At 37.5% G+C, this 17,912-nt stretch overlaps 1 protein-coding gene across 1 annotated transcript; it reads right to left on the bottom strand.

Moving 5' to 3' along the window:
- Positions 1-11,963: 11,963 nt before the first annotated feature.
- LOC107771454 (cytosolic sulfotransferase 7) lies at positions 11,964-14,191 on the bottom strand. The gene is made up of 2 exons (XM_075225695.1): positions 13,702-14,191; positions 11,964-13,031 (listed from the first exon to the last, which is right to left on the bottom strand). The coding sequence occupies exons 1-2, from the start codon at positions 13,922-13,924 to the stop codon at positions 12,256-12,258; spliced, it is 999 nt and encodes a 332-aa protein (XP_075081796.1). The 5' UTR covers positions 13,925-14,191; the 3' UTR covers positions 11,964-12,255.
- Positions 14,192-17,912: the final 3,721 nt, after the last annotated feature.

Here is a 17,912-nt window from a genome sequence, read left to right as displayed (position 1 = left end):
TGTAGGTTGAATAAGTTGCAAGCAAATGTATACATGTACTGAGTTCTTCATATGAAGTTACAAGCATTCCTTTTTTTGTATTTAGTTTGATATCAAATCATACCTTTAGTGAATATTTGCTTGAATCAATATTTGTAGCTTCACTAATTTTCTTCAGGAAAGTATTGAATGATACTTGCTTATTAAGCAGAACAAGTTTTATTTCATAATCCAAGTATCTTTAATCAAGAGTCCACCTCCCATTGAAAGGAATAACAACACAAATTGAACTCATCCTGCAGAAGCATGTTTAGTGCCAAGTATTAGGAAAGTGAACAGAAGAATTTAATTATGAAGCTGAAGTTGAGCAAATGTAGTAGAACATTTCAGCTTGTTTATAGTGAAGTTTTCGAAAAAAGCTCTTGAAAATGTGATTAATGCAGTACAAGACTTAAGCATAAACTAAATTTAACTTCAACATGTGGTAGAAAATTACATATTACAGGAGGAAAACTTTTAGATTGTTTGTCCTGAAGTTTTCACAAATGAACTAAATCACTTCAACATCCTCTGCTGAAGTTTTGGAAAAATCTGTATGACAAAATTAATGAATCCAGGAAAAAAACTTCAGTTTAATAAGTATTGAAGTTTTTAGAAATGAACTAACTAACTTCAGCACAACGGGATGAAGTTTTTGAAAAATCTATATTACAAAATTAATGAATTCAGGGGAAAAACTTTAGCTTACTAAGTGCTGAAGTTTTTAGAAATGAACTAACTAACTTCAGCACAATGGGCTGAAGTTATTTGAAAAAGTTGTACGAAAAAATTAATGAATTCAGGACAAAAACTTCAGCTTGTTAGGTGCTGAAATTTTCAGGAAATGAACTTAATAACTTCAGCACATTGGGATGAAGTTTTAGCAAATGAACTAAATAAACTTCAGCATGTTTCAGCATGAAGTTTTTAGAGTGCATTAATTGTATAGTACACAAAGACAATTAAAGTAGTAATTATTTTGCATTGACATGAGAAAATGCATAAAGACCCATTCAACTTGTCCTAAAAAATTATTTACATTCCTAAACTTTACGGGTGACCTAGTACTACCTTATTCTTATTCAAAGTGAAATTAGTACCTCCTTTAAAGGTGAGGTGGCAGGGGAACTAATTTCACCTTACTCAAAGCGCGTGGAAGGCTGAGAAAATGTAAAAAGCTACTTAAATTTTACATATGTTAATTTTCAATTGGTTGTTACATTTAATTACACTTAATTAGTTGTATTTGATGTAATACTACCCTTTTTATTTTCATTTTCCTATTTTCTTTTCTTCTCCTTCCTCTTTCCTTTTCTTCTTTCTCTTTCCTCTATTGTCACAAGAGAGGAGCACCATGCAAGCATAATCGTAACAGAACAAAAATTAATGATTGATAGCTCTTTCTACACCTATTTTATCATCTCCTCCACCCTTCAATTGTTCTTCAAGCTTGGCCGGAGCAAACAACTAAGGTGAAAACGGAAACCCAACACTTTATTGAATCTTTCTTAGCTTTCTTTTGCTTTGCGGTTGTGTTCTGTACATTAACTTTACTTTATATATTTATTTTTTGACCAAGCTGGAAGAAGAAGATTGACAAGAAAACCCCAAAAAGAGAGACCATTTTCTTGTCAATATAGTTAGCTAGTTTCTCTTGCAAAGGTTCCATCAAAAAAACTTTTTTTTTTGAAAAAGTCACTTCGTTGTAATTTGGTTGCCCATGGAGATCCGACAAATGTGACTGAAATTTCTTAGACAAGCTGAAAAATTTGATAAAAATATTTGGAATATTTTTGATAGAAAGAAAGGATCAGTTGGGGGAGGGGGACGATTATTCCGGTCAAAGAAAGAAAAAAAATGAAAAAACATGCGAAAATGCCACGTGTCAGCGCGTGATAAATTACTTGGGTAGAACTTGGTTGTGACATTTTAGGGGTTAAATAAATTCATCTTAGAGAAGAATAGGGTGGTAATAGGACACCCGTAAAGTTTAGCTGTGTAAATAATTTTTCAGGACAAGTTGAATGGGGTCTTTATGCATTTTCTCTAATTACGTTCCTATCACATTCATGCACGATTTTCATGGATGTTGTAATAAGGAAAATAGTTGACGAAATTAAGCAAGACATTATAGAGGCGTTTGAGCTGAAACTGAATGAGCTCATAGACAAGTACGTCAGGGAGCTAGAAGAAATCAACAACAAACTTGATAGGCTTGAGATGTTGGTGAAATTTGATAGTCTTGGTGATGAAGATGCTCGTCCATATGACAGTGACGACGATGATGATGATGATATAGATGATTAGTTTTTTTTTGGATAATCCTTTTAGTTGAAGGATTATTATGTTATTTTTTTTTATGTAATTTTAATTTATCTTTTTATTTTATTGAATGAAGAGTTCTGATTTTGTTTTAAGTTTTTTGTATTTTTTTAATAGAGAAGAACCACGTACAGAAAAAGATCCTAAATTACGAAGTCTACCTTCTCTTCTACTCCTGCTAGGGACAAGAGGGAAGTTATGAACTATGGGGACTCTTCTAGGGTTAAAGTTTGGTGAAAACATGGTAGTACAAGGAAGAATCAAATAAAAATTCAAGAATTGAATATTCAGAGAACTTTATGTGATAAGGATAAAGACGAAAACTATGTTTATACTAGGAAGCAACCATCAAAGGAAAATGTGCAATGATGGAAAAGTCTTAATGAGAACTGTCGCTTCGTGATTAGTGAAGCCGTAAAAATGCCTTGAAAAGTGCTGCAAAGTTGCAGAGCCAATAAAAGGGTGCCACGTGTAATAAGCATTAAATGGAAGTTACAATTGAAGCGTCGATCTTATCGTAGCATTAAAAGCAGCAACATTCCCGCTTTAATAAAATCCACTTCCCAAATATTCAATTGATGAATAAATGGTAAGTGGAGGGACTATCTGTATTGGAAAAATTGAGTTTACATATTGAAGTGATTATAAGATGACGTGTCATGACACGAAGGCTGGTCAAAGAGTGATGATTGGCAAATAGGCACGAGTTACAATAAATACGAGCAGAAGGTATAAGTAGAGGCACGAGCAATTATTCAAAATACTCAATGCTCGTACCTATTTATATTCAAAAATCAAGGAGAATGAATCTGACAGCATAAGAGAGTCCAAATACAGTATTTAATAAGCAGTAAATACTAAAAACGTTAGAGAATCTGTATTATATTACAATGATTATGTAACATAGCATGTAATGCCTTTAATTGTCTATAATGGCCTAATTATGACAAAGGCAAAATGTATATCTTTAAGATAGCTATAAAAAGGAGAGAATGAATAATTTGTAAGGACACAAAAAAATCATCTGAATATACTGGTTTACTTTATTTTCTCCTATCTATCTTATTGTTAGCAAAATTACTTTCCTTTATCTAGTTTTGATTATCAGTAACCCGTGTTCTTCTAAATTAAAGCTTTGACCGAAATTTCACTTTTTGGTTAAACGGTAGTAGGTCGTGTTTTTTTTACCTTTTGAGCCGGATATTTTTTTACATAAAAGTACTTGTGTTATTTAGTTTTTGTATTTATTATTCTGCAATTGTATTATAAGGAACTCATAGAAGAACCAGGTCATTCTATAATCTGTGCACATAAAAAATTAGACACCACATAAACCACCATCCCCCTTTGGGTGGTTAAAGTATAAAACGTCAATTGTAATCAGAGCTAGTTATCCTTGAAGAGGCTAACACCTTAGGAAAAGATCAAGATGAGTGCACCACCTGAAAATTGGGAAGGGCAATCCACTGCAAGGCCACCACTTGGCCAGTACTACTCTTAGTGGAAATCAAGGATAAGAGATCACATACAGGGAGAGGACTATGAGCTATAGGATATTGTCACTGATGGTCAACTAGCTACTATGAAGAAAAATGCTAAAGGGGTATATGTGCCCAAGATAAAAGCTGACTGCAAAGCTGAGGATTTAAAAAAGTGGGAAAAGAATGTCAAAGCCAAGAAATAACTTGTTTGTGGAGTTGGTCCACATGAGTACAGCAGGATCCAAGGAAGGTTGTTCCACTGCCAAGCAATTTTGGGACACACTGCAAGTGGCCCTTGAAGGAACAACTCAAGTGAAGAGATCAAGAGGAACCCTACTGTACTCTTAGTATAAAAACTTTGTTATGGAGGAAGGAAAAACTGTTGCCCTCAAACGCACACGCAAGTATACGTGGTCGTACAAGTAACAAAATGATAAGTCGAGTGTCGAACCCACAGAGACTTGTATCAATTACCCACTAAATTTGCAAGGATTGTTATTCAGTCAAGCCAAAATCGAGTTCAAGGATGTTGTGAGCACGTGATTTTTGCCCTGTATGAGAATTACTCCCAAAAAATTCAAAATAAAACAATTTTCCTTTGTGTGCAATTTTTGAATTTTCGTGACATTTTTTTATAATTATTTGTATTTTTGCTTGTGCATATTAATGTGTTAAATTAATAAAAAATATAAAAATATGTCGCATTTTCATTTGATATTTAATTAAGTTTGTTTTATAAAATAAAAAAATTATAAATATAATGTACGTTGCATTTTTAGCATTTAATGTCCAAATTGTGTGATTTTATCATTAATCGCTATTTAATTGTGTGTTAATTGTTATTAAGAGTTAATTAGTATTTCCAGATAATTTTGGATTTTATAATTTAATCTTACCATTTTAGCTTTATTATTTAGGAAATTGAATAAAAAGAAAAGAACAAAAATAGAAGAAGACCGGATTGGGCCTTTTCTTCAATTTTAAACCATAGGCCCAAAGATGCCCAACCTTCCCCTACGACCCGGTCCATTTCAAACCGGGTCAACCCAGTCCATAACCCCAAAGACCCAACCCTTTTTTTTCATTTTTGATTTTTTCATTTTCAAACCCCAAAAAACCTAAAAACCAACCGCCCCCTTTTGCATCATCTTCTCCAAACAACCCCTCCACCTCAAGCTCCAATGGCTGCCCTTTTTCTGCTTCACCTTCGTCTTCGTCGGAGCAGCCAGCTCCTCCATGTCCAGCAGCCTACGATCATGTCCCTCTCCAAAACAACCAACATCCATGGCTGCCTCCTCCTTCGTCTGCGTCCAAACGACCACCCCGTCCCCATCGTTTTCATTCTCCGTCGTGAAACGAACCACCATCAACGATGTCGACCACCCTCACTGCTTCTTCTTCTTCGTCTAGCAGTTATGAACGACCCAAACAACCATAAACGCTGCTGCTCTTTCTTCGTCCTCGTCGTCCCTGCTCCTCCCCATTCCTCGACATGAGTTGCCGCTTCGTGCAGCTTCACCTGTTGCTTCGTCTGATGCTGCCCTCTCCAGTCGCAAATCCTCACGTCCCATGGCTGCCCCCCTCACGTCTGGCAGCCCCACGACCACCATGATTGCTGCCTAGACTGCAACCTCCAGCCATGAACGACGAACCACCACAACATACACACACACACAGTGGGGCGTCCAAACAACCTACTGTCTCGACATTCTTCAGGTTCCATTCGTCGAGGTCATCATTTATCGTTCTGAGTTCGTCAAGGTTAAAAGAGAAGGTGGGTTGTCATTGAAGTCGAGATCCGTTAGGTCATTGGCAATCTTGGTTCGAGTTCGTCGTTGTTCCGATCTGGTAAGTTGGTTTAAGTTTCAGTTCTGTTCGTATTTTGTTTGATATTCTCGGATTTCAAATCAGTATATGTTTGATTCCTTTCGTGTTCGTTGTTTTTCATTTCTTGATTATTTCTTCGGTTTGTTTTCATTCATTTGTTTTTGTTTAGTTTTAGAAGGGTGTTAGTTTAATCACTTGAATCATTCATCTTTGTTGTTTAATTTAGATTTAATTTGTGTTCATTTTTTGTTTGAAGTTCGTTTTTAATCCAGTGATTTAATGTGATTTTATGTGTTGGTATTTAGATTTTGATTTAGTTTGAATCATTCATCTTTGTTATGATGTTGTTTGATTTAGTTTGAGTTCAACTGATGTTGAGTTTAGTGATTTAAATCAACATGTTTGTCTTGTTAAGTTTGTTGATATGAATCTGACTCTGTTAGTAATTCATGAATGCTGTTAATTTGGCAAGTTTATTATGCAGAAGTTGATTATTTGTTGATGAAATTTGATTAAGAATTGGTTATAGCTGCTATAGTTTGGTTAATTGATTTAGAAGGATTGGATATAGATGATGGGGGTAGAATGGTAAATTACAGTATTTTCAGAGGTAGAATGGTAAATTGTAGTATTTTCAAGGGCATTTTCGGGATTTTAAAGGAGTCTTAAAAATAATTAATGAGTGCTCTGTCCACTAAGTATTAAATATTATTTAAATAATATTAAAATAATACGTAGTGGGGGACAAAACATAATGGTGGGAAATTTATACATTGTTTAATAGAGTGGGAGACAAAACATGCGGTAGTGGGACAATAAGTGATTTAAATAAGGGAAAGATAGGTGTTAGTGGGAATTAATACATTGTTTAATATAGTGGGGGACAAAACATTAGATAGTGGGAAGTTAAGGGGGGATGGGTAGAAGATAGTGGGATTTTAATTTTAAATGCTTGAAGTTTGGCTATAAATAAGGGGGGCGGAATATTGGATAAGGAGAGGGAATTCCGAAAATATTAAGAGAGGAGAGGAGATTTTCTGAATATTAAGAGAGATTGGAGGATTTTTCGAAACAGAAAAAAAATATTCTGGAAATCTAAAGAGAGAGTAGTATACACCCAATATACAATCTAAATACACTGGATATACAGATTCAGAAATTAAGGGTTAAACATTAACTGGTATTTCGATCTAAAAATATTCACTTTGTTGATTGTTGTTGGTGTTTCTGGATTTTCATTTGGTTTGTTCCTTGAGTTTGGTTGGTTATTTGCTATTACTTCACTGGTTGTTGCTGGATTTCTATTCGGTTTTTAAATCTGTTGTTGGGTGTTGCTGTTGTTATACGCTACTGCATTTCTGTTGATCGTCCTCTTCTTTTGCTTCCAATATCAGGTACACAACTAACACGCTGGTTACTGAAAACTGAAACATGAAGCATGAATATGAAATGAAGAGTTGAAGTTCTGAATTTATCTTAGTTATATTCTGAATTTTATTTGTATATATATACCATTTGGATTCCTCTATATCAGAATCATGTAGTCGTTTAATATATATAATGGAACATCTGACAGTAGCTTAGTGGACTAACAGTCTATGTATTGCTTAAAAAATAAATAATTGGTGTAGTACCTCTGTCCAGTTAGTTCGTTATTGTTGGATGATTATCATGCCTTAAAAAGCATATTAGCTGATTTAGGAACCCGATTATAACAACTCGTAAGCATGTAAATAAATTAGGACCTTTTCTCTTTCATTTTTTAGAGACAAATTTAATAGAAAAAATGTAGGCACTTTAGGATTATCCTTTTAAAATAAAAGAGATGAGCCTCACCCAATAAAACGCACAAGTTATGGGGCCCTAAATAAAAGAGATGAGCCTCACTCAGGTACTTCCTTCTTCTATCCGTCCGATGACAAACGGTTGTTTTAGAGGTAGAGAATGTGATGACCCAAAAGGTCATCACTTGTTTTAAAACGAAACTTCCGTGTTCTGAGGCCTTGAAAACCTTACTTAGAGTCACCTCGATTTGCGTGCACAGTTCGGGCGCATAGCCGGAAAGCTTAAATATGATAATCTGTGAAAAATGATAAGTTTAATTATAAAACGAGCTAATTTGACTTCGGTTAACATTTTCGATAAACGGACCCGGACCTGTAATTTGACGGTCCTAGAGGGTCCGTAGGAAAATATGGGACTTGGGCGTATGCCAGAAATTGAATTCCGAGGTCCCAAGCCCGAGAAATATATTTTTAAGGGAAATTATTTTCTGGAATTATTTTAAGAAATTTGAAATAAAATCTGATTAGAACATGATGGTATCTGGCCCGTATTTTGGTTCCGACACCCGGTACAGGTCTTATATATGATTTAAGACATTTTTGTGGAATTTGGTGAAAAACGGATGTTAGATGATGTGATTCAGACGTAAATTGCAAAAATTTATGTTTAAAGAAGTTTTGGAGAAAATTTCATTGATCTCGAGACTTAATTTGATGTTCATGATGTTATTTTGATGATTTGATTACACGAGTAGGTCCATATGATGTTTTTGAGTTAGTATGCACATTTGGTTTGGAGTTCCGAGGGCTCGGGTGAGTTTTGGGTTCGTTCGGGATGTTTTAGACTAAAAACCAGAAGTTACAGGTCTCTGAACACACCAGTACGGTCCGCGGTCGACCTTGCGTGGTGCGCGGTGGAGGCTGTGCGGCCGCAGTCGACTTTGTCCTATCCACACAAGGCGTTGCAGTGCGGTCCGCGGTTGACCTTGTGCGGGGCGCGGTGGAGGCGTGTACGGCCACAGTCCATTTCGTCCGGTCCGCACAAGGCACTGGACCGTAGTACCTCAGGAAGGCCTGTGCGACCGCAGTTCATTTTGTGCGGTCCGCATAGGGGGTTTGAGAGGGGTATTAATAGACGAGATTTTCAGTTATTTTGCATTTTTTTAAAACCCCAAAAATATAAGAGATGATTTTTCAAACAACCTTTCTTCTCCAAATCAATTGTAAGTCGTTTTTAACTAGTTTTATTCAATCATTAACATCTTTTAACATGATTTCAACTTCAAATCAATGATTTTCATGGGAGAAATTGGCTGTTTTGGGTAGAACCTAGGTTTTTCAAAAATTGCGGATTTGGACCTCGATTTAAGGTCCGATTTCAAAACAAATTACATATTTGAGCTCGTTGGGGAATGGGTAATCGGGTTTTGGTTCGAACCTCGGGTTTGAACCACGTGGCCCGAGGCAATTTTGACTTTTTGGGTAAATCTTTGGGAAATCCGTTTTCATGCATTCAAATTGATTCATTTAGCGTTTATTGATGTAATTAAGTAACTTGTGGCTAGATACGAGCGAATTGGCGGAGGAATCAAGGGGTAAAGCTATAATTGAAACTTGAGTTGTGTTCGAGGCATCGAGGTAAGTGTTTGGTCTAACCTAAGCTTGAGGGATTAGGAGTTGTGTCTTATTTGCTACATGTTAATTGTGGAGTACGACGTATAGGCATGGTGACGAGTATCTATACGTTGGTGTCAAGCATGCCCGTGAGTCTTGTATTATAATTGTTATGACTCTGTTGTGGTTTATTGCGCTTCATATGTTATTATCACCATTGTTCCCTTGCCGGGATGTTTGTTTGATATTAATGATCCCTTGCCGGGATGTTTATTTTGATAGTATTGTTTCCTTGCCGGGATGTTGTTGAAATATCATTGTTCCCTTGCAGGGAAGTTGTTATATTGATCTTGTGCCCTTGTTAGGAGGCCTTGCGATTATTGTTGGCTTGTAAATGGGAGCGGGTGGTATGCCTACCATAAGAGATAATGAAATGAGAGCGGGTGATACGCCTACCACAAGATATAATAAAATGGGAGCGGGTGGTACCCCCTACCATAAGATATAATAAAATGGGAGCGGGTGGTACGCCTACCACAAGATATAATGAAATGAGAACGGGTGGTATGCCTAGCACAAGATATAATGTAACAGGAGCGGGTGGTATGCCTACCACAAGAGATAATGAAATGGGAGCGGGTGGTACGCCTACCAGGAGATAAATGAAATGGGAGCGGGTGGAACGCCTGCCACGAGAAGCAGGACATGGGATCGGGTTGCACGCCTACAACAAGACCTGAAAAGAAAGTGAAATCTGCCTTTGTTTTCCTTATTCTTGTTAGTGGTTGGATTTTGATTCCTTTATGGCTCTCTTGATATTTTGTTTTACCTGCTATTTCCCGAAGCATGTTTCCCCCTCCCATCCTTACTTGTTTATTCCTGTTTTACGTTCCGTTGTATGTCATATAACTGCACAGGTTTATCTGGAGTCTAGTTCTAGCCTCGTCACTACCTCGCCGGGGTTAGGCCAGGCACTTACCAGCACATGGAGTCGGTTGTGCTGATGCTACACTCTGCACTTATGTGCAGATACCAGAGCAGCATCGGGTCAGCAGCAGTAGTTTGGGAGCCAGCCTTCAGTCCACCGAGATTCCGAGGTAGTCTTGCAAGCGTTCGCAGGCCCGGCGTCTCTTTTATCAGTTATTTTGTTCTGTTATCATTGTATCCGAGACAGACAGTGTTCCTTCTTTCAGACGTTTGTATGTAGTAACCATAGATAGTCCGTGAATATTGTGACACCAGTTTCTGGGTAGAGGCATATGTTGATTTCCGTATTATTTTGGTTTATTTCGTTTAAGTCTTCCGCTTAATCTCATGTTCCGCTATTATTTAAATGTTTATCACCTGTTAAAAGCAAGATGTTAAAAGGATTAAAACAAAGAAGTAAAGAATTTTCTAAATTTCGTGGTTTGCCTAGCTTCTACGAGTAGGCGCTATCACGACTCCCGAGGATGGGAAATCCGGGTCGTGACAAACTCAGAATCCAGGACGTCTAAATTCTAAATCTAACTAGCAGGAGATAATGGTGAAGTTCAAGAACTTGAGATCAGATACATTAACACTTGTACTTGTAAATATTGCTGGTATAATGGAGAAAGCTGATGAGTCTTTATTACCTGGAGTTCACAAAGAAGTTGGCAAAGAATTGCACACTGATCCCACTGGTCTTGGCTCTCTCACTGTATTTAGATCATTAGTTCAATGCCTTTGTTATCCTTTAGCTGCATACTTAGCTGCTCGTCATAACAGAGCTCATGTCATAGCTCTTGGCGCTTTTCTCTGGTCTGCTGCTACTTTCCTTGTTGCTATCTCCTCCACCTTCACGGAGGTTCCTTCTAATCTCTGTTTTGTTATTTCTTTTTTCAAGAAAATCATCCATCAGACGGGAAGGGGAGCCTTGCCGTAACTGGTAAAGTTGTTGTCACGTGATCAGGAGGTTACGGGTTCGAGCCCTGAAAATAACTTCTTGCAGAAATGCAGGATAACACTGTGTACAATAGACCCTTGTAGTCCGGTCCTTCCCCTGACCTCGTGCATAACGAGAGCTTAGTGCACCAGATTGCCAAAAGTTTTTCTGTTTGTTTTACTCTTTTGGCATGTTTTTTGTTGTCCAATATTTGCTGAGATAGTCCCTGAGAGAGCTCGGACAAGCATTTACGCTCTGGATTGATCTTTTGAGACGATAATAGCATCCTTTGCTCCACTGGTGGTATGTATTTTAGCTCAACAAGTTTTTGGTTATAAACCAATTCCAAAGGGATCAACAGGCTCGGAAGAAACTGAAACGTATAGACAAAATGATGCATTGCTTGCCAAGGCACTGTACACCGCGATAGGCATTCCATTGGCGAGTTGTTGCTTCATATATTCCTTCCTCTATTGCACATATCCACAAGATAGGGATCGTGCCCGGTTGCAACAGATTGATGAAACAAGCAAGTTTCCATCTGAAGAACAACAAGCCTTACTTGAGAGCGATGAGCACAGACCTCTTTCAGCAATTTGTTGAAATCTTTCGACAAAATTTTAGACTCTCTGTACATAGAATCCAACAAACAGAAAATCACTTCTCGCTATGTTGTTGTGTAAAAAGGACAACCCGGTGCACAAAGCAACCCCTATTTATGCAGGATCTGAGGGAGGGCGGCACCCTGCAGGTGTGATATAGACATCCTACACTAATACAAGTATTAGTGGCTACTTCCATCCCTCGAACCTGTGACCTATGGGTCATATGGAGACAACTTTACCGTTACAAAACATTTCTAAGGTGTATTTGCTTATTATTTTCAAATGGAGTTTGTAAAGATTATACCAGTTTGTCATATATTATTGTAGTAACTGGTGCAAAACATTCTAATTCACTTTTATCTACTGTTGTAATTTTATCTTAAGCTAGTTGTTTATACCAAGGAAGAAGCAAAATATCTAAAGAGTATGATTGATAATGATATACTAGCTTGATTACACAAATTTTTACCTGGAAATAATAAGAGCAACAACAACAACAACAACAAACCCAATAGTTTCCACAAGCGGGGTTTGGGGAGGGTAAGATGTACGCAACCTTACCCCTACTCTTGGAAGGGCAGAGAGGTTATTTCCGATAGAGATACAATAAGAGCAAACAACAATATAAATACATCACCTGATTTATATTACAAATCACAAATGGAGTTTTGCCTAGAAAAAATAAGCTAGGAAGAGAGTTAAATAACTTGAAGATCTAAGCCAGTGCCTTCAAATTTTTCGCGTGTAATTTTATCAAGACGTTCTTGCATCTCCTTTGTGAGGGAATTTTTCCCGTCCCCAACAAGACCATTGCGGAAATAAGCAATTTTAGGAATGCCAAGAGAAGGTTCCAAGCCATTCTTGTTAACCTGAAGATTCTTCAGCCTCTCCAAACTGCATCTCCAAAGGACATTATCAAGCTCCTCCTCGTTCGCAAAAGGTCTGTCAAGAAACTCAGCCAACTTCTTCACTTGCCCTTTCGGATCTTTTTTCATCTCTTCATACCTCAAGAAAAGTATCTTCTCGGGTTTCTTCAAACTTTCATTCCAGTACTCTAAAACATGGTCATGAAAGGGGCCAAAAGGATGAATGCCTTTACAGAAATTGTCGAATTCTTCATCCATCGTTGGACGAGGCTCTGCATTGGATATCGAATTCATGAAGTGCCATAACGACACAAAAACATCTTTAGGTTCGCGGGTAATGTACACTAATTTGCAGCTGGAATTGTCATTCTTGATGGACTCTGGAAGCTTGGAATAAGGCAGGTGAGTCCGGAATAGTCTAGGTGAAGGCATTTCGCCAACGTTAAGGACTTTGGAATCAAGGTTCGTTGGGTAGAATATCGATAATTCAATAGATGGCATGAGTTGGTTTGGATGGTTTGTTAGTAAAGGGTCATCCTCCTCATGATCAATATTATCTCTGTTATAGGCCATGATGCAAGGGATAAGAGCTTTGAGCCAAGTAGTACCTGTCAATGGCGGAGCCAGGTTTTGCAATAACGAGAGTCAAACTATATAAAAGTAAACAAGTGAAAACATCAGGGGATTCAACATATAGTATAGATACATATAGAGACACTTAAGGTGCCGTGATATTTCATTTAGACAAATCAAGTAGGCCTTGTTCCGATTGAACACCTGTAGTAGATCTAAAGTGTACCAATCAGACACATTTCACCGATATAGTTGTTAGCGTGAGTTGCACCTGTAAAATGAGCGTGTTCATTGTCCTCTATGCCGCTCACCGGAGCTTCAATCATCAGCTCCGGTGTCATCAAGTCACCAACTTCCTTAACCTTCCGGCACTGTGCAGGCTCAGCCCTTATACATGGTATTACGAATTTGCAAATAGTCGTCCTTGGAGTATTTTTGACATAAATGTATGTTGGTACACATTTCATCTCTTAATACTCTATTTTCACTTAGAAAATCCTACTAGTTATGGTTCAGTTTTTAAGCAAACTACAGTCAGGAACATCAAGCCAAAGAGCATTCTACACGGCGCAACTCACACTATCTACCAAAAGTATCTGATTGGTCTACTACTGGTGTTCAATTGAAACGAAACCTAATTAAAGTATCTTAATGAAAAATCACGGCAACATTATGAAGGAAGCAATTGACTCGAGGGTAGCTTACCAGTTTTCGCAGAAGAAGTAAGAAAAACATCATCATCCCGAGCCAAGAAACCAGATTGAGCTGCTATGGCTGCTTTTAAGAAGTCTATAGGGTACCAGTAGCCGTCCCACTGATAAACAAAATTAAAATTAACATGTCCCCTGCATTTCTCCCTCGGAAGTCCATCTACAAATATGGCAAATTCCTCTTCACTCATAATAGTATCTAATTTGGAGGTTGCCATTATCACTGTTTACAAGTTAAGCCGCAGTTTGTTTTGTGTTTATGTTTTCCCAGGGGAAGCTATTAGTAACCAAGATCTATGTTGATTTGTATAAGGCTTTTTTGACCACATATCTCACGTCCTTTTTTTTTTCTAAATTTTTCTTCATTTTAGATCACTTATTTCTTATCCTTTCTATTCCCTCAGCATATTTAAGTGGGGAATATATTCCTTAGAATCGATCGACACTGAGTAATTGGCACCCTCATTCGCTTTTCCACCCATTATATAATTACAAGTAAAACATAATGAGTAATGAACACCAATTAATATGAATTGCATGTAGCATCAAATCAGCAAAATATTTAGTATCCTTTCTTTTCATTTTATGTGTGTTGGCCTAAGTAAGGTTTGTTTTGATGATTGACAAATAAACGCATGCATGAAACAGGTCAATACATAGTATACACAGGGCACGAGTAGATTCAAGCACAAGGCATGCACATAAAGGAAATAAGCATACGTGGTTATATCTATGAACATAAAGGTTGTACAATTATTAAGGAGAAGGGCTTCTTACTTGAAGAGAACTCTATCCTAGATAAAGAAAGGAGTTAGAAGTTGAAAATAACTAGAACTCTTCTACCAAGGAAGAGTAAAGCATTAGAGCTCTTGTTAATCATTATTCTACTAACTCTATAAATATCTGTTTGTTCTCTTTTACAGGCGATGCACAAGCGCAGAAGTTAAGCAAGAATTGAGAGCAAAATAGTAAGGCATTTTGCAAACAATTCCTATGTGTTTCAAGTGTGCGAACCTAGAGCTACACAAACCAGATAAAAGAATCAGTCCCATGTGTCTGTCTTTTATTCTAGTTCTATTGTAGTAGGACTTTTGAGTTGTACCTTTCAGCTTTTGTTAGAAGCATTTGTACTAGGTACTTTGAGTTGTATTGTTCAAGTTAGAGTTAACCTGAAGTTTTCGCAACAGCCTGAGGCTGATTGCCACAAAGGGTTAGAGTCAACCACAAAGGTTTAGAGGTAATTTTTAGGTTTACAAGAGTTTTATAAACATTGTTGTTTGGCTGAGTGATTTAGCGACGTGTTGGAAAAAATCATACTATTAGTTGTATTAGGAAAATCGAGTTTACATATTGAAGTAATTGGAAGATGATGTGTCATGACACGAAAGCTGGTCAAAGAGTGATGATTGGCAAAGAGGCACGAGTTGCAATAGTTACGAGCAGAAGTTATAAGTAGAGGCACAAGCAGTTATTCAAAAGACTCAACACTCGTACCTATTTATACTCAAAAATCAAGGAGAATGAATCTGAAAGAATAAGAGAGTACATATACAGTATTTAATAAGCAGAAAATACTAAAAATGTTAGAGAATCTGTATTAAATTACAATAATTATGTAACGTCGCATGTAATGCCTTTAATTGTCTATAATGGCCTAATTATGACAAAGGCAAAACGTATATCTTTAAGATAGCTATAAAAAGGAGAGAATGGATCATTTGTAAGGACACAAAAAAGTCATCTGAATATACTGGTTTACTTTGTTTTCTTCTGTCTATCTTATTGTTAGCAAAATTACTTTCCTTTATTCAGTTTTGATTATCAGTAACCCGTGTTCTTCTAATTAAAGCTTTGACCGAAATTCCACTTTTTGGTTAAACAAATTGGTTCCGTTACCGGGAATCTGATAATCTACTCTTTCTTAACCTAACCTTTTTCATTGCGTCAACTATGTCGATCATCAATGACAACACCCAAGGAAACCAACAACTCCAGGAGAATCCACAGGATGATCACATCCTAATTCCTTCTCCACCAAGCTCCCCTCGACGATCTCGAGAAGGCATTCCTGATGGATCTCATGCAAATGGAAATGCTCAATTTGAAAATAATGAAGCTATCAATGAAGCTTTGCAAAAGCTAATCGTTCAACATGTTAATAAAGCTCTTGAGTCCTTTGTCAGCCAATTACTTGTTGCACCACCAACACCCACTCCAAATAATAACACTTTGGAGAATCCTCATTCTGGGCTTGCTAATTCAGGTAGTGGTGGAATCCCCAACGAGTCACGAGAAGGAGAACTAGGTAACTTAGTCCATTCTGATTTACAAAATTGAGTACTAACATTGCAGAAACAGCTCAAGGAGCAAAGTGACCGCATAGAGCAAATACCTGGAGTACCGCCCATAATCAAAGGGATAGATATGGATAAATATTCACAACAACCTTGGAAGCCAAGTGCTGCTCCCCTCCCAATTCCAAAGAATTTTAAAATGCCTGATATTCCAAAATACGATGGAACAACTGATCCACGAGACCACGTGACTTCATTCACAATTGACGTAAAAGGTAACGACTTGACCAAACAAGAAATTGAATTAGTGTTGGTCAAAAAATTCGGTGAAACACTCACTAAGGGAGCATTAACATGGTATTCTCTTTTACCTAAAAATTCCATAAATTCTTTTGCTGAGCTTGCAGATTCATTTATCAAAGCACACTCGGGAGCTCAAAAAGTCGAAAAAAGAATGGAAGATATTTTCAAAATCAAGCAAGGGGACTCAGAATTGCTTAGAGAATTCGTGGATAGGTTCAAACGTGAAATAATGACGTTACCATGCGTACCTGACAATTGGGCAGCTATAGCCTTCACTAGTAATTTGAATGAAAAAAGCTCTGAAGCCACGAGGCGACTCAAGGAAAGTCTTTGTGAATTCCTAGCAACAACGTGGAATGACGTTTACAACAGGTACAAACGAAGCTAAGGATAGAAGAGGATATTATCTCACGATCTCAAAAAGAAGAGAAGGTGAGTTCGAGACGGGCGAAAACCGAAACAAGTTCCGGTAAAAATAGGTACGAACCATATATGGGTCCAGTAGAAAAATATTCACGGTCAAAATAGGACAATCTAAGGTACGATCATACGTCGAGGAATAGAGAGTCAGGCTCGCCATCAAGATTTGAGAATGATCGAAACACGCAGGAGTCACGGGATGACGATAGAAATTTGAAAGTAAGATTTGGCGGTTATAATTTTAATGTAAGCATTTCTGAGCTCGTAGCTGTTTTAAGAAGCATGGGTGATAAGATACGATGGCCAAAAGAAATGAGATCAAATCCAAACAGGCGCAACCCTGATCACTGGTGCGAATTTCACAACAATCACGGGCATAAAACGGAAGACTGCAGGTTGTTGCAAGGTGAAGTTGATCGTCTATGAAAGAAAGGGTATCTCACTGAATTATTCAGTGAGATAGGTAAGCAAGCATACATTAATAATAGGCAGAAGCCCCCAAAATCACCTTCTCCCAAAAGGACCGTCAATGTCATAAGTGGAGGGGAAGACATCAATGGTGTGACGTACACAACCGCCAATAAAGTTTCCAAATTCACAATTTCCCACGGGAAGCAGGTGCGACATGTCTTAGAGGAGGAAAGCATTATGTTTGATGATGCAGATGTAGATGGTGTATTATCCCCACATAATGATGTACTGGTAATATCTCTACTTGTACGTGATACTAATGTGAAACGAGTTTTGATTGACCCAGGTAGTTCCGTGAATATTATTTTGCTAAGAGTACTACGTGAGATGCAAGTCAAAGATAAATTAATACCAAAGGTGCATACTCTGTCTGGATTTGACAATTCCAGTGTAGTGACGAAAGGGGAGGTATTACTTACAACATTCGCAGAAGGAGTTGTCAAGGATACAAAGTTTTAGGTGGTAGATATGGAGATGGCTTACAATATGATCCTTGGGATACCATGGATCCACGAGATGGATGTCGTTCCGTCAACCTTGCACCAAGTTATTAAATTTCCATCACTATGGGGAATATGTCAAATCCGTGGGGATCAATATATATCTAGGAGCATCAACTCTATAGCAGATTCAAGTATGGGAAACAAAGAAAAATAGCAATTACAGAATCCAGTTAAGGGTACCACAACACAAACTTCAACTGAACAAGGACGAACAA

This window comes from Nicotiana tabacum, chromosome 11 (assembly GCF_000715075.1).
Source record: "Nicotiana tabacum cultivar K326 chromosome 11, ASM71507v2, whole genome shotgun sequence".
NCBI lineage: Eukaryota > Viridiplantae > Streptophyta > Magnoliopsida > Solanales > Solanaceae > Nicotiana > Nicotiana tabacum.
The sequence above is the reverse complement of the archived record's forward strand: the minus strand, read 5'-3'. Positions and strand labels throughout refer to the sequence as shown.

Bases quoted from the DNA above. Each gene is read 5' to 3' on its own strand.
- LOC107771454 (XM_075225695.1), bottom strand. From the start codon at position 13,924: ATGGCAACCTCCAAATTAGATACTATTATGAGTGAAGAGGAATTTGCC. The intron at 13,032-13,701 runs GTAAGCTACCCT...CGCCATTGACAG, and splicing joins TACTTCTTCTGCGAAAACTG to GTACTACTTGGCTCAAAGCT.